The sequence below is a fragment of the Toxorhynchites rutilus genome, chromosome 2, assembly GCF_029784135.1.
Source record: "Toxorhynchites rutilus septentrionalis strain SRP chromosome 2, ASM2978413v1, whole genome shotgun sequence".
In the NCBI taxonomy this organism is placed as follows: Eukaryota; Metazoa; Arthropoda; class Insecta; order Diptera; family Culicidae; genus Toxorhynchites; species Toxorhynchites rutilus.
This window is the reverse complement of record NC_073745.1, coordinates 30,230,042-30,254,702: the sequence shown is the minus strand read 5'-3', so window position 1 is coordinate 30,254,702 and position 24,661 is coordinate 30,230,042. Positions and strand designations below refer to the sequence as shown.

Here is a 24,661-nt window from a genome sequence, read left to right as displayed (position 1 = left end):
TCCAAAACAGAAAGCGGCGCTGCCGCGTGGCCGCTGAAAGCCCAGAGTATTCACCCGCTGCCACCATGATAAACGAAAATTTAACATTGTGTTCAACAACATTTCCCTCTTCTCCCCTTGCACCGTGGAGTGCTTTGCGACCGATAACGTAATGTAAGCCGTTTATACGACAAAAAAAAAAAACAGAAACCCGAAAAGCACGAGTAAACCTCGCCCGGGGGGAGCCGAAACGTAAGTATGCCATTATATTATGTTCGACCCCCATAAAATCCGAGAATTCATGAGGTATCTTTTATTGTACGGTGGTTTGGTTGTTGTTCTTTTTTGCGGTATGACCGGTTTTTTAAATACTTCTGGGGCAGGTTCAGGTTGAATTTCGACGCGGATCCGAGCTTCGGTTCGGATGGTAGTAGTAAAGGGTGTGTCACATCAAATTGCATCACGGAAAAAACGCTGTAGAAATTTAATTTTTAGGAATTATATCTTCAGCTTTCGCTTATAATCAGATAAGAGTGTATGGATCACGTTGGCCATGCTTCACTGTCAATTTTTCGTAAATTTGGAAAAATGTCGTCGAACGAAAAAGAGCGTCGTGAATTAATCCTGTGCACTCATTTCGAGAATCCGAAGTTGTCACATCGGGACATCGGTAAGATGCTGGGAATCGTCCAATCCACGGTCAGCAGAGTACTAAAACGATACTTCGAGAACCTAACCATCGACCGGAAGGTGAAGAACGGCAAAAATGGATGCTCCGTCAGTGAAAAAGATCACAAGCGCGTAGTTAAGCAGTTTAGACGTGATCCGAGAAGTTCGGTGCGGGATGTCGTCAATAATCTGAATTTGTCAAGTTCATTCTTCCAGCGGACCAAGCAGCGGGAGGGCCTGCGTACATACAAGGTTCAGAAGGCTCCTAACCGCGACGAAAGGCAAAACACGGTGGGGAAGACGCGAGCCCGGAAGCTGTACACCGAAATGCTGACGAAGCCGCATTACCTGGTAATGGACGACGAAACCTACGTCAAAGCGGACTTTCGTCAGCTCCCGGGCCTGTTGTTCTTCTCCGCAGAGGACAAATTCAGCGTTCCGGAGGAGATTCGCAAGCAGAAACTATCCAAGTTTGCCAAAAAGTACATGGTGTGGCAAGCGATCTGCTTTTGCGGAAAGCGGAGCGCCCCCTTCGTGATGACCGGCACGGTAAACGGGCAGGTTTACCTTAAGGAGTGCCTACAGAAGCGCTAACTACCACTATTGAAGCAGCACGAGGGCCTTCGTGCCACTATTCAAAGGACGTGTTGGAGTGGTACGAAGCCAACGGGGTTACCTTCGTGCCAAAGGAAATGAACCCGCCCAACGCGCCGGAGCTTCGCCCAATAGAGAAATATTGGGCGATTATGAAGCAGGCCCTCCGGAAGAACCCAAAAGTTGTCAAATCGGAGGCGGACTTCAAGAGAAAATGGATTTCTGTTCAAAAAAAACTACAACCTGACGTTGTACAGAACCTTATGGACGGGGTAAAGAGGAAGGTGCGAGCATACGGGCTTGGGCTCGAAGTATGAATAAAAAGAAAATGCCAAAAGTTGTTTAATAGTTTTTATTTTACTGTCTAAAATTTTCAAAAGGATCGGTCTACTGGGCGAATTTCTACAGCATTTTTTCCGTGATGCAATTTGATGTGACACACCCTTTAGTAGTAGGAGAAACAGTAATGAGAGGGTGGAGGCTTTCCGATTATATTGCGCTACCCCCGCTTCCGTCATATCGCACGCTTTCTCGAACTCAGTCGAGCAGTCGAACGGCGGAAGTGCACGGAAGCGGAGGTTCGTTGTGTGTTTATGCTAATCGTTATGGATTTCCTATCGGTGCTGGTTTATGTTGCAATAGTTTTGTGAAGCAGGAGAGATAATATTCATAATTTTAATCGATAGTGTATCTAGGAAGGATATCAGTTCATTGGATTATTCAACTTTGGATTTTGGTAAAGTGTGGAACGAAGATCATCTGTAACGTTTGTTTATGCACGGAAACAAATATTTGTGCCCTTTCAAATTCACTAGTGAGTGAAACAGTGGTCCTGAGCCTTGGTCCTGCCAATTTATTATCAGAATCAGCGCAATTATGTATATCACAACAATGGGATTATAAAAAAATTATTGATATACTCAGTCCTTTTTTTTTTTAATTCGTTTATTTTTACAGGCTCAGTTACTTAAATTTAAAGGAGCCGAATTCTTAAATATAATTTTAAAACTATATATATAAACAATTTTCTTACATCTATGGTTAGTAAGGTGGAAAACCGATTACTCGCGGTGTACTCGAGCTTAGGAGGGTGACATATTTTTAGGAGAAGGATGGGATATAAGGAAATTGTAACAATGTTGATGAACACTCAATTTATAAATCTATTCGTATATCTATAGTGTATTTACATTTCAACTTATTCTACTATTTATAGTAAGGGGACGAATTACCCGCAAAGGAAGGAAAGGAGGGTATAAGGATGTAGGGGCAATCACACACGAAGATCTATAGCTTTAAGGAAAACATATATATGGGACATGTAATCAAGGTCTAACCGAGCCAACACATCTCTCACCGGCACACTGGGCTGTCTTCCTCGGGCCCGAAGGCAGTTTTTTAAATTCGATCTGGCGACCAGATACACCTTGCACGACCAAACAATGTGCTCGATGTCGTGATAACCTTGGCCACAAACGCAGAGATTGCTGCTGGCAAGATTGAAACGGAAGAGTAGTGCATCTAACGAACAGTGATTGGACATGAGTCGGGAGAAGGTGCGAATAAAGTCCCGACTCAAGTCCAGACTTTTGAACCACGGTTTGAGGCTAACCTTAGGGATAATCGAGTGAAACCACCGGCCCAATTCATCTTCATTCCACTTGCGTTGCCAGTTAGCGATGGTATTTTTGCGGACTAAAGAATAAAATTCATTGAAGGCGATTTGACGCTGATAATTTCGCCTTCAATTGCACCTACCTTTGCTAATAAGTCAGCCCTCTCATTACCCGGAATGGAGCAATGTGAAGGGACCCAGATAAAGGTAATGACATAACAGCGTCTGTATAAAGCACTCAAAATTTCTCGTATTCTCTCGAGGAAGTACGGCGAGTGCTTTTCCGGCCTCACTGAACGGATAGCTTCGACAGAGCTAAGACTATCTGTTACAATGTAATAGTGTTCAACAGGTCGTGAGGCGACGCTGTCCAGCGCCCAATGAATTGCTGCCAATTCAGCAATATACACTGAGCAAGGATTCTGAAGACTGTGTGAGGTGCTAAAAAATTCGTTGAACACTCCAAATCCTGTGGACTCATTCATAGAGGACCCATCAGTAAAGTACATATTATCACAATTGATACCCCCATACTTTTCATCGAAGATCGTTGGAGCGATCCTCGTTCGTTGGTAATCTGAATATCCATGGATATCTTGCTTCATGGACAGATCAAAATGCACAGAGGAATTGATGTAGTCAGGGAAACAAACACGGTTGGGAATATACGAAGAAGGATCAACCTGCATGGAGATGAATTCATGATATGAACTCATGAATCCGGAGTGAAAATTTAGCTCGATCAGCTGCTCAAAATTTCCGATCACCAATGGGTTCATGACCTTACATCGGATGAAGAACCGAAGAGATAATAAATTGAAGCGATCTTTTAGTGGGAGTAGGCCTGCCAAAACCTCGAGACTCATGGTATGCGTTGAGGGCATACATCCCAACGCGATACGGAGACAAAGATACTGAATTCGCTCGAGTTTAATGAGGTGTGTTTTGGCAGCTGATTGAAAACAGAAACTGCCATACTCCATCACTGAGAGAATAGTTGTTCGATACAACATAATAAGATCTTCGGGATGGGCTCCCCACCAGGTGCCGGTAATTGTACGGAGAAAGTTTATTCTTTGTTGGCATTTTTTACTCAGATACCTAATATGGGCCCCCCAAGTACATTTGGAGTCGAACCAGACCCCAAGATACTTGAATGACATAGCATGAGTGATCGGTTTACCCAGAAGTTGAAGCTTTGGTTTTGCTGGTCTATGCTTCCTAGAAAAAACCATCATCTCTGTTTTCTCCGTGGAGAATTCGATCCCTAGACCAAATGCCCAGGCTGAAAAATTGTTCAAAGTATCTTGTAAGGGTCCTTGCAGGTCGGATTCGTTTGATCCTACGACAGACACCACTCCATCATCTGCAAGTTGTCTTAGGCTGCAATTTTGTGTAAGGCAATTGTCGATGTCGCTTACATAGAAGTTGTACAAAAGGGGACTTAAACATGAGCCCTGGGGGAGGCCCATGTAAGAGACCCGACTTACTGCCGAATCTCCGTGAGAAAAGTTCAAATGTTTCTCACAAAGCAAGTTATATAACATATTATTCAATAGAGGCGGCAGACCCCGAGAGTGTAATTTGTCTGACAAAACCTCTATTGAAACAGAATCAAAGGCCCCCTTTATGTCCAAGAATACTGAAGCCATTTGTTTTTTTTCGGCGTAAGCCATTTGAATTTCTGAAGAAAGCAACGCAAGACAATCATTCGTCCCCTTGCCCCTGCGGAACCCATATTGTGTATCTGAGATTAGGCCATTAGTTTCAACCCATCGATCAAGGCGAAACAAGATCATTTTCTCCAACAATTTCCGTATACAAGACAGCATTGCTATTGGGCGGTACGAATTGAAGTCGGACGCGGGTTTTCCGGGTTTTTGAATAGCTATAATTCGCACTTGTCTCCAATCATCTGGAACAATATTATGCTCCAGAAACCGATTGAATAAATTCAACAAGCGATGTTTCGCCACATCAGGGAGGTGTTTCAACAAGTTGAACTTAATTTTATCTGTTCCTGGAGCCGAATTGTTACAAGAAAGGAGAGCAAGAGAGAATTCTACCACCGAAAACTCGAAATCAAGATCGCACCTATCTTGTGGTATATCTCGAACAATTTTTTGCACAGGAGCGGAATCAGGACAAACCTTCCGTGCAAAATTAAAAATCCATCGATGTGAATATTCTTCGCTTTCATTCATTGAAGAGCGATTTCTCATGTTTCGAGCCACTTTCCATAATTTTTTCATTGACGTTTCTCGTGACAAACCTCCCACGAAATTTCGCCAATAAGCACGTTTTTTCCCTTTGATTAAGTTTTTAAATTGATTTTCAAGGTCCAAATACGTTTGAAAATTTTCAGGGGTTCCACGTTTCCGAAAAGCTTTAAATGCATTCGATTTTTCTACATAAAGCTTGGAACACTGGCTATCCCACCATAGATTGGGAGGCCTTCGACGAATAGTGGAACCTGGGATGGGTTTCGTTTGAGCGCGAACCGCGCTGTCATAGATCAAACGAGAAATGAAGTTATACTCCTCCAATGGAGGCAAACCATCTCTGGAATTGATGGCTAGAGCAATCGCGTCCGCATATTTTTTCCAGTCAATATGTCTTGTGAGGTCATATGCCATGTTTATAGATTCAGAAGAATTCGACCCAATGGTGATGGAAATTTTGATTGGCAGGTGATCACTACCGTTGGGGTTCTGGATCACATTCCACTTGCAATCTAACGATAGTGAATTCGAGCAAAGCGAGAGGTCAAGAGCACTTGGGTTAGCAGGAGGTTTAGGTACACGTGTTGTTTCCCCAGTATTCAAAACGGTCATATTGAAGCTGTTACAAAGGTCATATATCAACGATGAACGATTATCGTCGTACGGTTCCCCCCAGGCAGTTCGGTGAGAGTTGAAGTCTCCTAAGATTAATCGTGGCTCAGGAAGGAGTGAGCACATGTCAACAAGTTGCTTGCGGCTAACCGCAGCTCTCGGAGGCCAATACAAGCTGACAATACAGAGGTCTTTGCCTCTGATGTTTGCATGACAAGCAACAGCTTCGATCCCTCCAATAGGTGGAAGGTCAATTCTAAAAAATGAGTGGCACTTATTGATCCCCAAAAGCACCCCTCCGTATCTATCATCACGGTCCAAGCGTATAATATTAAAATCGTGGAAAGAGATATCATCTCGCGAAGAAAGCCAAGTTTCGGACAGAGCAAAAACATCACAATTGTAGTTATGAATTAAAATTTCGAATGTATCCAATTTAGGGATAAGACTACGACAATTCCACTGTAAAACAGTGATATCTCCGACCTCTCTATTTGAATTAGACATCAAGAGAGATAATCATTGCAAGGAGGGGCCATGTTTGCATCAATTGTTGCAAAATTGTCTTTAATACTGGAAGCATTGAGATGACAAGGGTTCTGATGGAGTCGGAAACATTAAAACACTTGAAGATTTGGTCCAAAAGGTCAGACAACTTTATAAATCCCGATTGGGAAGTTGAACTGGACGGAAAAATAGGGACAGTTGGGGTTTTTGATGTCCCCTCGAGTGCTGGGTCGTTCGAAGGTGAACTATTCCCACGGAAGTCAGGAGGAACCTGATTTTGCTTGTCCGCTGCACTCGATTTTTTAGGCATGCTAACAGGGGGTATCACCGGAGGGGCTTGTCCTTGAACTTTGGGAGTGGTCACATTTTTGCGCCGGGGATTCCCTTGGAAAATGAACGGTGTGCCCCCGTTAGCTGTGTCCGCTTCTATTTCGTCAACGGGCAACGTGGCGAAGACATTTTGTGTGTTGATTGGTTATTGTTGTTGGGCCAGTGGAGAAGCGCCCTTTAAAATATCCGCAAAAGTGCGTTTCGAGCGTTCCTTCAAAGAGCGCTTCTGTTTCTCCCAGCGACTCTTGTAATTTTCACAAGCTGAGAGCTCGTGTGGGGATCCCCCGCAATAAGGACATTTATGCTCAGTCGCACTGCAGGATTTCCCCTCATGTTGCTCTCCGCAAGTTGCACAGCGCTCCTTGTTGGCACAATAATCCGAAGTGTGACCAACTGACTTGCATTTGTTGCAAGTCATGGGCTTTGGCACGAAGAGTCGCACAGGTAGTCTCAATTTGTCCACCATAACGTAGTCAGGGAGGGCGGCACCAGCAAAGGTGACTCGAAACGAGTCGGACGGCGTAAATTTAGTTTGGTCCCCATCATGGGAAAGTTTCCCGAGTTGGCGACAGTCCAAGATTTTCACTTCCATTGAGGGGAGCTTCTTGAACTTGCCTTTTCCTTCTGCTTTTATTTGTTCGCTCGTCAGACCCGTTTCAGTTATCACCCCCTCAATTTCTACGTTATGGGAGGGTATAAATGTTCGATATTCGAGAGTGAAATGTTGATCAGCAACAATCTCGTTTGCGTGTTTCCGTTCATTCACGACAACTCGCAATTTGTTCGGTCTAACCCTGCGAATTTCAGATACAGAAGTGTATCTGGCCAGATCTTTCATGATCTGAATCACGTTAAGGTTTTTTCCTTTCGGTTTTGGCCGGAGGAAAACAACCCAAGGGCCAGTTCCAGGTGCATCTTCTGGATAAACTCTGACACGTGGAGCGTTGACAACAGAGGGGGAAGACGAGGACGAGGATGAGGATGAGGACGAGGACGAGGATTGGGTTGGATCGGAAGCATCAGAAGGGGGAAGCGAAATCGATGATGGGAGAGGGGGAGTGGAAGTAACAGTGGGTTGAGAAGGGAGGCTTGCAATTTTCTTAGAGGGGGGCTTGGTAGGATGAGCGGATTCGTCCCCAGAAGAATTATCTTCCTTATGAGGGACTCGTTTATGTTTTTTCCCAGATCTTGTATGAGATTCATTATCGGAGATCTTCATCTCTGGAGATCCTCCACTATTCTCCATTTTACAAAAATTTCTGTCTTATTTCTAAATTATTATTGATTTTAACAATAATCTTAATATATAAGTTGTTCCAATAATGCGCTCTACTGCCCTAATCAGGGAGAAACAGAGGCTACGCGCTACGGAGACAACACAATGGCGCAAGAATAGCTTACGCAGCCACGTGATGATGAATCCCGTTTGCGACAGTCACGCGATGGCGATCCCGTTATGCCGAATCAGTTCAACAGCCGCAATCCGGCTCGCTGCAAGAGCGCTGCTTCCTTTGTTCCTTCGTTCCACTTCACAAAAGGTCAGGTCGAAAGCGGACAGCAATGACCTTCACTCGTACACGATTCACTCGTACCGATAGTACAATAGCAAAAGTGGCAACGCACAATACCGACACTGAACTTCACTCGTCAAGAGTTGGATAGCGAATGATACCTGTGTCTACTTATTATGGAGTCAATTGATAGAGTGATTGCGTTACGCACAGAGTGCCGTAAGAATGAAGAGTTCGTGACAATGGAAGCATTCTTCTTCTTTTTCTTTGTTTTAAAGAGGCTTTAAACATTCCAGTTCATTCGCCTGTAAGGAAGCATTCTGTAAACCAGCGCATAATAAGCCGAAATGGGTTGTGCGGTTGTGTGGAATTTGGTGTCGTGTCAGTCGTAAGAGACGATAAATTAAGAATGAATCAGAAGTTATGCTGAAAAACGGAATACAGTTGTAAAATACAATTTATAGCAAATAAATTTGTTGTTGAATCCTATCAAATGCATAAGCCAGATATGCCATCAGAACAAAATATTTCATGTCTATTGTTTAAATCGGCCGGTCACCACACAGATGTAATTACAATCAGTCTCAATAAATATCTCGAAGCATCAACATCGTTCTTTCATCTCGTTCTCGATCAGCTCCTTTTTCCACCGTTGGAATTACAGGAATTTAGAATTTTGTCGTTCTTTTAGATAAATCTCCTCTCGTACTCGCGATTCGCGAATTTTTCTTAGTATCGTCTCGAACACCAGTTTTATAATCTAGGGGGGCGTCGCTGATTAATGGTCAGTTGCACCCCAATAGGAAGTATCCCGTGCCGGCCACACATACAGAGTACTGGAGACTGCAACATCCCAATTATGAGAATCTTTGTAATACTAACCTCGAGCCAACCGCGAGTAATCGGTTACATATTACTAACATAGTCGTAAGACAAAAATTGTCAAAATATTGAACTCCCGGCCCCGTCAGGCTAACGCCATATGTGCTGTTCTATCTTTTCCTACTTCCCCACTTAAGAGGGAAAATGATTCAACGCAACTGCCAACACTGCAGATCATGTGCATGCAACGAATTTATCAGGCTTGAGCTTTCGGAGTAAAATAGCAACAACCGAAAGCTCGCGCACCAACACACGGCTCGCAAACACTCACTCTCACTCAAGCTATCGCACTCACCTGGATTGTCACTGCCGTCGGTGTTGCACGGTCTTTGAAATCGCCGACGTCGCGACACTTATCCGCCACTGGTGGGTATCTTAATTGTCTCGTTCCACTTCACTGTATCTCTTCTTTTTGCTCGTCTTTCTCTATACAACTCTTTTACTTCACGTTCCACGGATATACTTCTTTTAACTTACCGCCCCTTTGGGCAATCTCACTCGCACATAGGGTGGCTTCACGAAATCCCTAACATTCGCACGAACGCGAATAAGCTTAGCGCCCGATGAACGGTGCGCAACAACTTGCAGAAACTCGCACTCTGCTTTCACACGCACATACGAGATGTCACATCCAAATCAATTCGTGAACATCCGCTAACAAGCTCCAAAATATCTACTTTCCCGCGATTGGTTTGATCGCCAAATCCACAACAAAACTAATCCACTAGTCCAAACGACAATATCCTTCCGTTACGCAAGTTCTTTTTCGACTGTCCTCCTCATATCTTTTCGACTCATCCCGGCCGATCCGAATGAAAGCTCTCGTACCGTGATCTCTCGTACTCTTACTCGACGTCATCTAACTCCCACCTCAAAGCTTTCTCCCGCCTTCTGCTCTTTCGCTCTTCACACGACAGTTGGGCCAAGTGCGGTTATAGCATGAGAGTTGTTGACATCTTGCGTATTTGTGTTGGTGCGCCTATTCCACTACCTATTGACCGCTAGTCAGTATCGATATCGCTCACTGACTAGGGTTGCTACAGTGCCTTAATAAAATATATAAATATTTTGGAAAAAAATTGTAAGGGGTTGTTTCTAGGACACGACCGCATATTTTCGACATAGAACTACGCAATTATATTATGCAATCCACCTGTTTACCACTTCGAATACACTGCGTTTCACAACTATAGAACCACTCATTTTCTCTGAGTTTCCAGAGATATGTAAGAAGTCGGTTGAATTGAAATATATAGTGTAGTGTATAACAACTATCTTAATTTAAAAGACTGGCCATTTGAACTTTATTGTTGTATTCAGGCGTAAAACAATAAAAAACTGAAATTCCAGTGTTTCATAACTATAGAACCAGACGGAAAAGGTCTCATTCCTTTACAAAATTAACGTCCATTTCACATGAATTACAATAAGGTTCTAATTCGTAGGTCATCTTTGGTTCTCAATCAGTTCAAATAAACCATTCGGGGTGGTTTCGACCAAGTTGCGCCATGTTGTAGTGTATATCTCGGTCCACGCAGAAGATACTGCTCTTCAAATCACTCATACTATTCGTACGATTACTCCTCATAAGTTCTTGATAGAGTTTTGATCTGGTAAACAAGCAGACAAGTCCAGAATCTGAATCCCCTATTCATTAAACCATTCCATGACTTCTCGGATTTTAAGAATTTATGCCAAATTACCCAATCATCACATTGTGTTTGATGTAAAAACAGCAGTAAATGATTCTGAAGTATTTCGTTGTACTTCATTGAACTTCTGACTGTTCATTCGTATTGATGAGTAGCTACCTAAACCAAGCCTTTTTGAGAAAATTCTCCCCAAACCATTAAAATCCCATCTCCAAAGCTGCGGGTCCAAAAACTAATGTAGAAGCTAATACAATGGGTTTCACTATCTCAGGAGAACTTCTCTGATAAAAAGAAATCCAACTTGAATAGATTTTTTTTTCATAATGGAAGAACTCACAGAACGTGTCATGTAATTTTTCAACTCGTAACCTTACAGACGGCAGTTTGATGGTTTGAGGAAAATATTCTCAAAACGGCCTGGTTCAGATAGCTTTTCATCACCATCAATGTGCAGTCAAATGTGTAATGAAGTATTTCAGAATCATTTACTTCTGCTTTTGCATCAAAAACACCATGATAATTGGGTAATTTGGCATAAATTCTTAAAATCCGGGAAGTCATGGAATGGTTTAATGAATAGGGGATTCAGATTCTGGACTTGTCAGCTTGTTTACCAGATCAAATCTCTATCAAGAACTTATGAGGAGTAATCGTACGAATAGTAGAAGCAGCTTACAAGCAGTATGAGTGATTTGAAGAGCAGTATCTTCTGCGTGGACCGCGATATACACTACAACATGGCGCAACTTGGTCGAAACCACCCCGAATGGTTTATTTGAACTGATTGAGAACCAAAGATGACCTACGAATTAGAACCTTATTGTAATTCATGTGAAATGGACGTTAATTTTGAAAAGGAATGAGACCTTTTCCGTCTGGTTCTATAGTTATGAAACACTGGAATTTCAGTTTTTTATTGTTTTACGCCTGAATACAACAATAAAGTTCAAATGGCCAGTCTTTTAAATTAAGATAGTTGTTATACACTACACTATATATTTCAATTCAACCGACTTCTTACATATCTCTGGAAACTCAGAGAAAATGAATGGTTCTATAGTTGTGAAACGCAGTGTATTATTTTAGATTTCATTGAAATTTTTGTAATAGATTATGTTCTTCGTTACAAATAAATTTGATGAACGTCCTTTTACGTTTGATATGATACCTAGGACTACCAAAATATGTGAACGGAAGAGTTGTCAAACGAGCATTGTATTTTACATTTCGCTCTGAAATTATTACACATCTCATGTAGTTCTCGAACCGCGAATGTTCATTCACCACTAGTATCTGAAATCACGATTTTACCAGGCCTCTCAGTTTGAAAGTACGTTTTAGGGAAACATATTCCGGTCTGCACAACGCCAAGCGAGTACAAAAGCACTCAACACCAAAAAATACCCACGACTTCCATGTATTTGCAAAGTGGATTCCCCCAGGCACATTAATTTTGAGGTCCGTGTTAGGGAAACACTGCTCGGTGGGAACAAAAATACCCCCGACTTGCATGTATTTTTGCAAAGTGGGTTTCCACAGGTACATCGATTTTGAAGTCTGTGTTGGGGAAACCGTAAATCGGGCCAATCAAAACTTGGCAGTTAGGGCGTTTAGATAACGCTTGACATTTTACAGTTATTCAATTGGTTATCTCATGGAAAATAACATTTTATTAATTGTGATTAACGCGTAGAAAAATATTTTCTATCAATTGATGCAAACATCTATCCCATCTGTTAAGAAAAATTCGAGTTATAAGCATTCCAAATACGGGTAGGGTTAGCACGGAAATCGGCCGAACGAATGTATGGGAAACTATGAAGTTCTTCCAGTTTTCATGAATTTGAACTGTTTAGAGATTAGCGAATTGTAATGTATAGCATATCAAACAAATCCTAGAGAATTTCCGATTCGATTGGTATGCAAAACATGAGACTTCGTTCACAGTGAAACTAGTTTTAAACGTTAACTTTATTTCATAAAAACGTGACCTGTATTCTGATTTGGCACCCTTCCTGAAAGACGTTGTTCTACGTCAAAAAATAGTTTTAAAGGGTATGTCACATCAAATTGCAGCACGGAAAAAACGCTGTAGAAATTCGCCCAGTAGACCCCTTTTGAAAATTTTAGACAGTAAAATAAAAACTATTAAACAACTTTTTGCATTTTCTTTTTATTCATACTTCGAGCCCAAGCCCGTATGCTCGCACCTTCCTCTTTACCCCGACCATAAGGTTCAGTACAACGTCAGGTTGTAGTTTTTTTTGAACAGAAATCCATTTTCTCTTGAAGTCCGCCTCCGATTTGACAACTTTTGGGTTCTTCCGGGGGGCCTGCTTCATAATCGCCCAATATTTCTCTATTGGGCCAAGCTCCGGCGCGTTGGGCGGGTTCATTTCCTTTGGCACGAAGGTGACCCCGTTGGCTTCGTACCACTCCATCACGTCCTTTGAATAGTGGCACGAAGCGAGATCCGGCCAGAAGATGGTCGGGCCCTCGTGCTGCTTCAATAGTGGTAGTAAGCGCTTCTGTAGGCACTCCTTAAGGTAAACCTACCCGTTTACCGTGCCGGTCATCACGAAGGGGGCGCTCCGCTTTCCGCAAGAGCAGATCGCTTGCCACACCATGTACTTTTTGGCAAACTTGGATAGTTTCTGCTTGCGAATCTCCTCCGGAACGCTGAATTTGTCCTCTGCAGAGAAGAACAACAGGCCCGGCAGCTGACGAAAGTCCGCTTTGACGTAGGTTTCGTCGTCCATTACCAGGCAATGCGGCTTCGTCAGCATTTCGGTGTACAGCTTCCGGGCTCGCGTCTTCCCCACCATGTTTTGCCTTTCGTCGCGGTTAGGAGCCTTCTGAACCTTGTATGTACGCAGGCCCTCCCGCTGCTTGGTCCGCTGGACGAATGAACTTGACAAATTCAGCTTATTGGCGACATCCCGGACCGAACTTCTCGGATCACGTCTAAACTGCTTAACTACGCGCTTGTGATCTTTTTCACTGACGGAGCATCCATTTTTGCCGTTCTTCACCTTCCGGTCGATGGTTAGGTTCTCGAAGTATCGTTTTAGTACTCTGCTGACCGTGGATTGGACGATTCCCAGCATCTTACCGATGTCCCGATGTGACAACTCCGGATTCTCGAAATGAGTGTACAGGATTAATTCACGACGCTCTTTTTCTTTCGACGACATTTTTCCAAATTTACGAAAAATTGACAGTGAAGCATGGCGAACGTGATCTATACACTCTTATCTGATTATAAGCGAAAGCTGAAGATATAATTCCTAAAAATTTAATTTCTACAGCGTTTTTTCCGTGATGCAATTTGATGTGACACACCCTTTATATCGAAATATCAGAAAATATTGCTGGAACTGAGGTCGAGCAGCGTTTCTAAGGCATTTGTAATAAAAATATGCTTTCCTGCACGCAGTATGTCAGTAGCTTTAATAGTTTTGGAGAACACTTTAATAACTGCTGACGAAAATTATATTAATTATGAATACTGGATTTATGAATCTAATTGCCATGTAATAAAATAGTAGATTTCCACACAGTTTCCCACACGTCCCAAGAGTCTAAGTGCCCTGTCATTAAGGTCCTCAAACAACGAGGGCACTTAGCCGTGCCAGCTGATACCAGGGAATTTCCTCCCAACGCAATGGCAATTTTCAGTCTATTCCGTTGGCAATGCGCCCATTTGTACTGATTTGGATCCGAAAGCTTCTTTCAACACATGGCAAGCATGAAAAACGAAAGGATTATTTAGCACACGTTTGCCACAAATCAAATCACTCCCTCCGTACCGTGCGGTACCGTAAGGCGGGGGTAAATGCAGTCAACTTTATAAAACGAAGCAAGACATCCGTATTCCACGATCATGGAATATTTATATACGGCAACGGATTATCGATTTCCAAACTAAATATTTTCCCACCCTCTTTGATGATTTTTTGTTCCAGAATAATACTTTGGGGCCTATGAAAATCTAACGACCATCGGCACTCGAGAGGGTTACGACAGGATTCAAAAGAGAAAACTATTTCTGAATTATTGATATCGACGCCCGATAAAACCAGCCACTATTCCTGTCGATAATGGCTTCGCAGACAACTGTTGCTGGAGCATAACCGATACTCAAACATCGTTAATAACATACAGACACACATTCACGTAATTCACGGCTTCATATACTAAGCGAGAGTAGTGGAAGGAATAAAGTTATTTCCGGCCCCGCAGCACGCGAATGAATCACGGCATTTTGAGTGCATCACGAGAGCTGATACTTAGCACCGAAAGGCGGGGCAGCATGCGAAGCGGGAGTGATAACGGTACCCTCCCGACGGGTGACCACACCGAGGGGGGATCCAGAAGTACCACCAACAAGGAAGTGGTGGCCCGCTGGAGGGTACCGATGCGGGGTAAAATCTACGAGGTGGAGTTCGAGCACGGGACGGCCAGCGGGAAGCGGGTGCTGTGGATCGACAAGGAGGAGATTTTTCGCCGGGATTGGATGTTCAAACTGGTCGGCGAGGATATGTTCCGGTTGGAGGACAAACGATGCATTATAAGGGTTGATCCACTGCCGGGATTCAAGTACAGCTACACACTGTTCGTGGACGGAGAGTCGTACGAGCAGTTCTCCGAATCCCAAGCTAAGGCGTTGAAAACGTGGGAGGTCAATTTGGGCGATAATTTCTATCGTATAGTGTTGGGTAACTGGTTTTGAATTTTATTATAATTATGTTGTTTGTAATATCAACTTATTTCAGAGAAAAACACACTCAACATCTACGTGAACGGAAAACTGATTGAGGAAAATGTAAGTATAGAGAGTAGCACCTCTGCTGGTTAATTGAACATACCTATTTTTCTGTCCTTACAAGGGTGAGTTTGTAGATGGCGGCACCGATACCACCTTCAGCGAGGACAACAACACATTCGTGCTGAGTGCACGAACTAGCGGCAATAAGCGCGAGGGGATTGTGCACTGTCTCACGGTCAACGGGGTTCCGCTGGAAGACGCTTCCGCTGGCGGATCATCGTAGGAATCGCGAGTACCACTGCGAGTGCCTGTAATTCTATAAAATAAGAAGAACAAAAGTTTATGGCTGTTAACATATTGATTAGTGTATAAAGTTCACACAAGCTAATAGATTATATTTTAACACGGTGGTGTCTCAGTGTATTGTCAATTTGAAAGAATCGTCCATTGTATGGTGATGCAGAATAAAATCACAGGGGGGTTGTGTCCGAAACACTACCGCATAGTTGACGTAGGGTTCCGTTAGGCTATCTTTTGCATGGTGATTTTGGATATGTTTGAAGAATTACATCGTTAAGTTCTTAAATAATGAATCGATGGCCTGAAAAGGGCCGTTTTTGGTTGTTGGGTATAGTTTGTCCACCAGTATTAACACCCGAGTGATGATGACAGAAGAACAGTAATTAGTCGTTGGATGGTGCGTATAACGATAGAAGATTCCGAAGTGGAATGAGATATGATGGATGCCGCCCTCTGTAGTCTTGGTTGAGATTGGTTCTGTTTTGACGTAGGACTACGTCTAACCGGAAGATATAGGGGGTGAAATGGAAATCTAGGCACTGAACAAGTAGGAAAAAATGCAAGATTTGGAACGCTTATAACTCGAGCATTTCTCAATAGATCGCAAAGGTTTTTGCATCAATTGATAGGAAATATATCTACGCATCTATCATAACGAATAACATTTCAATTTTCTTGAGATAAATAATTGAATAATTGTGAAATATCAAGCATTGTCAAAATGCACTATGTGCCCATTTTTGATTGGTCCATTTTGTGCTCCTCAAATCGTACCGACCAAAACGGGCAACCAGAGCAGCAGCGAAATAGAATGAAGCACGATTGGAAAGGAAAAAGAAAAAAATGAACGAAACATTGGTCGCAGTCTCACACATGCGTAATTCTCGAGCCAGCCAGTCAGCTTAAAAATCCCCGCTCCGCTGCCGTAACGATCCCATTCTTTGTGTGGACACCGACTGGACAACATCGTTGCTGGACGGGCTGGACGGCGAGGGATCGAGTGCCTTTCTCAAGGCAAGAGGGCGGAGGTGGTAGCGCTGGAGTAAAGTAGAGTAGAGTTTTCAAAGGGCCTTTCTCAAGGCTAGAGACGAATGAACTGCAAAAGTTTAAAGTCTCTATAATACAATACCTTCCTTCCTTCCGTAACGATCATTCTCATTCAAACCGTACACCACATCGGTTCGCATCACAACACATCAACAAACCAACCCAAGCAGTCATGTCTGGACATGATAAAGGAGGAAAAGTGAAGGGAAAGGCAAAATCCCGCTCGAACCGTGTTGATCTGGAGTTCCCCGCAAGGGTAGCTAGGCCGAGTGCGTTAGTACCAGGGCACCAGTCCACCTAGAAAAACCGCATTCAGAACAGAACACATTCAGTTCGGTGGACATCAAGACAACAACAGGCAGTAGCAGCGAGTGGCGAATGGCAAACGCAATCGCAAAACGGCAGCAGGTAGCAGAAGAACAAAGTTTGTTCTTTATACAAACTGCTTTGGTGGCAAATCCAGAACAAGGCGGCATCGAGGGCGTTCGAAATGGGTTTTTTTCAAAATCACGAGTACAAAGTTTTCTAAATTGGAACCATTCCATAAAACAAGGCGCTTTTCAGGGCCATTAAACCTTCCAAAAAAGAGTTTAGGAAATACAGTTCAATGGTTTCTAAAACATTATCCAAAATAATAATAAAACATAAATTGATTTTTTCATAATTTGTTTGCCAGGATCTGATGAGTATGTGAATTTGGCATTTGTTCTGAGCTTATTGATAGTTGGGGACTTTCCTGATTATTCAATTTTCACCAATTCTTAAATTGTTTCCAGATTGAAAGTACAGTAATTTACTATTAGTTCGACAATTAGCTAATTGGACGGACATGTAATGCGACTTATTTAGTTGGACATTTTTGTAAACATAGAGTTCGGGGTCCAAATTAAGACCCCACATTGAAAGTCGACACTGTACCACTGTCATCGCAAATGTTCAATTACAGGTTAAAATTACCTCCAATCCGATACTGAGTGGTGGTAATGCGACGTGCCATTGAATGTAATTTACTGTAAAATATGTCACAAGCTGGATGGGAAGAAATTTTCCAACTGTGAAAGCTGTGGCGAGTGGCAAATGCAATCGCTAAACAGCAAGGTTTAGCCGAACAAGATGGGGATATCGAGTGATAACAAAACAATAAACTCTTTAGATTGAAGATAATTTTGTGATCCTGAAAAGGACCCTTTTTAGCCTGCATGTGAATCCAACGAGCGAACAAATCGTAATGAATGTATTTTTCTTCTTTCTTTCTTTGTTTTTAAGAGGCTTTAAACTTTGCAGTTCATTCGCCTCTAGCCCAGTGAAGAGCCACAATAAAACCAGCCCAGAGGGGACTGGCGAAAGGGAAACCAAACAAAATCACTCATCAGATCTGTCCACTCGACTCTCGGTTAAAGAAGAAGGTAGGAAGGGATCCTATGCTTCATAAGATATTTAATATATGCTGTAAAGAAAAGTAAAAATTTACTGGTCCGAGGACCAAAGCAGTAACGAAGCACAAGTGACCTAGTGAAAGGCGTGTTCCAAAGCCAAAAAACAAAACGGCCCTCCTCAGGAGGATAGGAAGGAAAGGAGTGGAAAGGATTTGGGTGGGATTAGTGGAGTGGGAGGGGGTGGGAGTGGTATGGGAAGGAAAGAGGGGAGGAGTGGGTGTGGGGTGGGGTGAAATGAAATGAAATACAGTTTGAATAGATAATAAAATATAGTGGTTTTGAATTTAATGGCATATAGTATAGCTGAAAAATGGAGAGGTTTATTTAATGAATTTATCCTCCTTGGTGAGTGTGGCTGTAGGAATAGGAAGTTGATTAAAGTATAATGTAATGGATAGAAGATAGATGTGGGTATGAAAGTATATATTATATTATTTGTTATTTAATATTATTGAATGCGTGTATATACATGTATGAATACCTTCCTTCCGACCCGTACATACATGTGTATACACACATAAACACGCATACATGACTGTGAAGTGGCGAACTTTAATAAGCACTTTCCAAGGTATTTAGTATTTCGGTTTAGATTTTACCAAAGAAGTCGGTTTCTTTCAGAAACGCAATTAAATTGGTTTCTTGGGTCTCGTCTCTACTGAGGATATCTCGGAGACTCTGACCTATGTTGTGTCGGACTCGAGCATCTTTGGTATGTTGACATTCAAGTAAAAGATGGCTAACGGAAACCGGAGCTTCGTTGCAAGCACATTGGGGTTTTTCGGCTCTGCAGAACAAGTGTGAGTGGGTGAAGTTAGTGTGCCCAATTCGAAGACGGGTAAGGACTTGCCTTTCCCTACTATTGAGGCGGTCATCCCAAGGGAGAGTGGAATTTTTAATTTTATGAAGATGAGTGGGACGGCTGTTTATCCAGCCTATGTCCCAGCTTTCACGGACTTGCTGTTTTACCCAGCGGACAATGTCAGATGGAGGACAGGGCATGTCTGGGGGATCTATTTTGCTGCCCTTGCCGGCCAGTATGTCGGCGGCTGTGTTTCCACGGATTCCTGAGTGACCAGGAACCCAGCAGAAGGAGATGTTTTTATTTGAAGCAGCCTCTTCTGTTTGCTTAATCCATGGGTGTTTGCTGTTTCCACTCAGAAGATCGTGGAGACCGCTAGCTGAGTCTGAGAATATTGTGGTAGGAAGAAACTCATGGGTGCATTCTTGGGTAGCTATTAAAAGGGCGAAAGCTTCCGCACTGAAGATGGAGCATTGCGGTGGAAGAGAAAAGCTACCAGTGTATCTACTCTCAAAGATTCCACATCCAACTCCATCGGCACTGACTGAACCATCTGTGTATACCTGGTGGTTGATTTGAAAATTGGATGCAACGAGGTTATTGAAGCAGGCTTTGACTTTTGGAGAAGGGTCTCCCGCTCGAACTGTCTTGAGAAGTTCAAGGTTAATGTTCGGCGGTTTGACGTTCCAATTTCTTCCCGTCGCAGATGAACGTTCACATATATCGGGAAGATCTTTGTTCGTGAGATTTTTGAACCATGTTTTAGCTCTATGTATTAATGGGACATTGTGGTCGCTTTCGGGGAGTGACAAGTGACGGATGGCTTTATTCGTGATGGCTTTTGTTACCAGGTGGGTGAAGGGAAGTTGCCCACTTTCTGCCATTACAGCAAGAGTAGGACTGGTGGGAAAAGCGCCAATTGCGAGCCGAATTGCTTTATTGTAAATTGGTTGAATGGTGTTTAACACCCTGTCCCCTCCACGGCTGAAGGTGCCTATTCCGTAAAGGATTTGTGGGACCAACCAAACATTTACAACATTTAGCAACGTCTTTCTATGACCAGAGGCTAGGTTGCCTGCGATAGACTTGATGATGTTCAATTTCTTTCTGGTGGCTATTTTGGTCTTTTGGGAATGTGATAGGAAGTTGAGTTTCTTGTCGAAAGTAACCCCTAGTATTTTCAATGTCCTCATTGTAGGGATCGGGATTTTGTTGAGCTGAAGATAGGTTCTCCTTCTGAGAGCTTTTCCGATATGTATGTGTTTGGATTTCTCCGGGGAAATTTTAAAACCTGTTTTTAGAGCCCAGTTTTGGATGGAGTCTAAGGTTTTTTGAAGCCTTTTTCTCTGAATTAAGCCGAAGCAGCTCGTAGAGATAAGAGTGATGTCATCTGCATAGACTATGACCTTTATATGGTCCGGGATAATCTCGAATAGAGATTGCATGGCAATGTTGAAGAGGGTTGGTGAAAGTGCTGAGCCTTGTGGGAAGCCGTTTTCTGGGATTTTTAGAGAAGATTGGTGGTTGTTAATAACGGTTTTGAAAGACCGGTTTTCTAGAAAACTTTTAACGAAGAGACCTAATCTCCCACGAATCCCCCAGTCGAAAAGGCTTTTCAGCACTGGGTACCTCCATGCCCGATCGAAGGCCTTGGATAAATCCAGGGAAACAATATCAATGTGGTGTAATTTTTCAGTTGCGTCGTCTAGGATTTTTTCGATTGCTACAAGGCAATCTTCTGTACCTTTTCCCGCACGGAAGGCGAATTGTCTGGGATCAATCAGCTTATTTGACTCTAGAAAAGTCGTTAAGCGTCGATTGACCATTTTTTCCAAGACTTTCCCAACACAACTTAGGAGAGTGATGGGGCGGAAATTGTCAAGAAGATGGTTGTTCATGTCTGGTTTCGGGATACAGATCATTAAACCCTCTTTCCAGCAACTGGGGAGGGTTCCACTGTCCCAGACTTTGTTGAGGAGCTTCAGAAGTGCTTTTTTCCCGAGATGGGGTAGATTCTTAAGCATAGGGTAGCTAATGTCATCAGGTCCTGTGGATCCTTGTTTGACTTTGTTCAGTACCCAATCGAGCTCTTTGAGGGAGAGGTTTTTGTTGAAGTCAAATTCCACATCGGTATGAAAATCGATGGGAATTCTTTCGCATTCCGTTTTGTGGGTTAGAAAGGTTTGGTCGTAGTTTTGATTGGAGGAGGCGGAAGCAAAGAAATCTCCAAACGCCTCGGCGATGATTTTCCGGTCATTGGTGTATTGACCGTTAATTAGAAGATTATATTCTTTGCTTCTTTTCTTTCCATGAAGCCTGCCAATCTTACTCCATAAATCCTTTGTTGACGCGTTGGGATTAATTTCGCTGACGAATTTAACCCAACTGTTGTGCTTGGCTGTGTTGATAGCAGTCTTAGCTTCTTTGCGAGCCCTTTGGAACTCTGCAAGCAGAGTGGGTCTCAGTGGGCTGTCCGGATGGGCCTTTCTTAATTTGCGTAGGGCCTTACGTCGACCTTTGATCGCTGCCTTCAGCTCAGGCGACCACCATGGGACACATTTCCTGCCAGGGATGCCACTGGTTCTGGGGATGTGCACCATTGCAACTTCTAGGACAACTTTGGAGAATTCCTTGGCTGTCCAATCTCGTTTAGCGGAGAGGCGGTTTTCAATGTCAAACTGATAGCCAGCCCAGTCAGCGTATTCAAATTTCCATCTTGGCCTTGTTGAAAACTCTGGAGAAGTTTGGCCGAAGGAAGTGAAGATTGGAAAATGATCGCTTCCGCAAGTATCATCGTGGATGTTCCAAGAAAGTTTTGAAGATAGTTTGTCTGATACTATAGTGAGATCGATGGCAGAAGTAGTACCAGAATAATGGATTCTGGTGTGTTGGCCGTTGTTAAGAAGGAGAAGAGAATGGTCGGATATGAAATCCTCAATGATGGATCCTTTTCGATCGAGGTATGCACCTCCCCAGGCGTATGAGTGGGCGTTGAAATCACCCATAAGCATGATTGGGGCGGGAAGTTGGGCGAACAGATGGTCCAGTTGGCCGCGTAGAGTGTTCGGATCGGAATCATTAGTGATGTAGATGCTAACGACGGTGATTGGAAAGGGGTGTTTAATGCGCACTACCACTGCCTGAAGATCAGTGGTAATGGGAAGAAGATCATGTGGAGTGCCATCTTTGATTGCGATTGCAACTCCGTTTTTTGAGGGGTTGGGACCCTCTTTGAAATATGTGATATATTTTGAGATGAAGTGTTTATCGAAGTTGTTTGGAGTCATAGTTTCTTGAAGGGCTATGACTGTGGGATTAGAGTTTGAAATAAGCATTTTCAGTTCTAGAATATTTCGTCGGATACTTCTGATGTTCCATTGTATCCCGAATTTCTGTGTTGGAGTGAATGTGTTGGTGTTTTTAACTCTAATTCCTAAGTCTTAATTGTGTGTATGTTTGAACTATTCAAAGAGAATTAGTTCGATGGTCCTTTACCCTTGGAAAGAGAAGCTTTCTTTGAGGTATTGGTGTTGTTTTTGTTTGGTGTAGAAGTCTTTGGAGTGTTTGTTGTGTTTGTGTTGTTTTTTGTTGAATGTGCGTTGCTGTTGTTGTTATTGTTGTTTTTTGTTTGATGTGTGTTGTTGTTGTTTTCTGTTGGTGTTGTGTTGTTATTTGTTGGTGGTGTAGTTCTTTGTTCATTCTTAGTTCTTTTCTTGTCCTTGTTTGTTTGGATTTCATCTTCGGATTTTTGATCTGAATCTGAAGATGATCCTTTCGCCATTTTTATTTTATTTTTATTTTTGTTTGGAACATCAGAAGTGTCCATTGAAATGACTGATTCGTTTTCAGATTCCGTTGTTGAGCTGTCGGTTGTCGACTCTGTCATGGAAGTATCGATTGTAGTGTCAATTGGGGGAGTGCTTTCGCGGCTAGAAGAGGCCGAAGCGGCCGAGGCGCAGTTACATTTGCAGTTGCAGCTGGGTGTTGGCTTTTGCAAGTTGGAGAGTCTGTCTTGCAGAACACTTGCAAAAGTTGGTCCATTATTTTGACCGTTGTGTTTTTCTTTCGCCTCTTTGTAGGAGATACCATAATCGATTCTGATTTTTGTGATGTTGTTCTCGGTTTGCCATACGGGGCATTTCCTATTCGAAGAGGAATGGTCCCCTTGGCAATTCAAGCAAAATGCTGAAGCGTTGCAGGTTTTAATTCCATCCTTTTGTTCTGGATGTTCCTGTCCACAATTTCGGCAAAGCGGGTTCTCGCGTTTGCATCGTTTGCTAGTATGTCCAAATTTGTAACACTTAAAGCATTGCATTGGGTTGGGGTAGAAATTTCTAGTCCCAGCCCGAATAAATCCAAAATTAATGAAATCGGGAACAACAGTTCCACGAATCGTCAAAATAAGAGTGGCAGTTGGTACAACAATATTGTTCTCCTTTCTGGTGATGCGCTTGACATCGATCACACCTTGATCGGAAAGCTCTGTCACCAGTTCGGATTCTTTGATGTCCATGACATCACGACAAGTAACAACACATTTGCGTTGGTTAAGGGTTGGGTGGTAAATCACTTCAATAGGGGTTTCATCAATTAATTTGTTGATTAAGAGGAGCTTACCAATGATATCTTCGTCCTTGGCCGTAAGGATATATTGCGTCCTCTTCTTGTCGTCTCGTTGCGGTCGCGCTGTGTAGTACTTCTTTCCTACAGCGTTGGCGATCGTCTTACTCACGACGAACGGGTTAGTCGGAATCACGTTCTCTCCTGTGGCACGTAGTAACAGGATCTGTAGGTTGCCGTTCAGTGGATCGGCCCATCTTGGAGCAGTACGTTGGGTAGGTTTACCCTCGTACAAATTTGTAGCCCGGCCTCCCGGAGGCCCGGAGCTACTTGAAGCCATGCTTCTGCTTGACTATACCTAGGTTATAGTCAGCAGGTACGGATATAAAACCACTAAAATTCCTTATGGGGGATATTCACTAAGGGGTATTTTCCCAGAAAATCACACTTTGTTCCGATAAAGCACTTTGAAAAGCCACCAACAGGTGCAGAAAATTTCAAATTACACTTAATCTAATAATTGCTTCAGTCACTTCACTGTTTGTATGCGTGGTTTTTTTTTTCTTTTTAGATTTTATTTAATAATTAAGATTCACTATTAGCACTACAGAAAAAAACTGGCAACACTGCCCGAAAGAAAAAAGGGGGCGTGGCGTCAGTGACGCCGAAAAAGCGCGCGCTTTTTCCGGCGAACCGGTGAGCACCGCCACCGCAGTGAACGTTTGTTGATATCCTTTTCTGCTATCCTCGGGTTGCGATGCTGAAAATCAATTTGTATTTAGGACTAATCAAGCCTTCAGAAAGGCTGCTCTAAGCATTTGATTAGTTGTGCGAGAAAACTCCTATTTTTCCGTACTCTTTTACAAGGGCGCTAAAAACACGATGTATTTTTTTGCCATCGCTCCCTTTTAACGCTCATTCGTTCGTCTCGTTGGACTCGCCCCTCTGGCTGAGTCTGCCGATTTGTCTCTATCTTGTGAGTGTGTACCGCTAGAGTATAAAACACGCGGACCCCAAAAAATATCTTATTTTCTTTCAAACCGTAAACCCGTGTGGTTGTACGGCATCGGCATCGTGGACGTAACAAAGGAGGACAAGTTAAGGGAAAGACAAAGTCTCATTCGAACCGTGCAGGTCTCCAGTTCCCTGTTGGTCGCATTCACTGATTGCTCCGC

At 43.0% G+C, this 24,661-nt stretch overlaps 1 protein-coding gene across 7 annotated transcripts; it reads left to right on the top strand.

The window, feature by feature from the left end:
* Positions 1-101: 101 nt before the first annotated feature.
* Positions 102-15,744, top strand: LOC129771035 (fas apoptotic inhibitory molecule 1). 7 transcript variants are annotated; one of them, XM_055774282.1, is made up of 5 exons: positions 1,797-1,820; positions 14,539-14,749; positions 14,816-15,291; positions 15,349-15,398; positions 15,463-15,744. In XM_055774282.1, the coding sequence occupies exons 3-5, from the start codon at positions 14,823-14,825 to the stop codon at positions 15,622-15,624; spliced, it is 681 nt and encodes a 226-aa protein (XP_055630257.1). In that variant the 5' UTR covers positions 1,797-1,820; positions 14,539-14,749; positions 14,816-14,822; the 3' UTR covers positions 15,625-15,744. The 7 variants fall into 7 exon arrangements, with proteins under 7 accessions (XP_055630256.1, XP_055630257.1, XP_055630258.1 ...); XM_055774281.1 differs by lacking the exon at positions 1,797-1,820 and adding an exon at positions 102-231 and having other exon boundaries at positions 14,539-15,291; XM_055774283.1 differs by having other exon boundaries at positions 14,539-15,291; positions 15,476-15,744.
* The last annotated feature ends 8,917 nt before the right edge of the window (positions 15,745-24,661 follow it).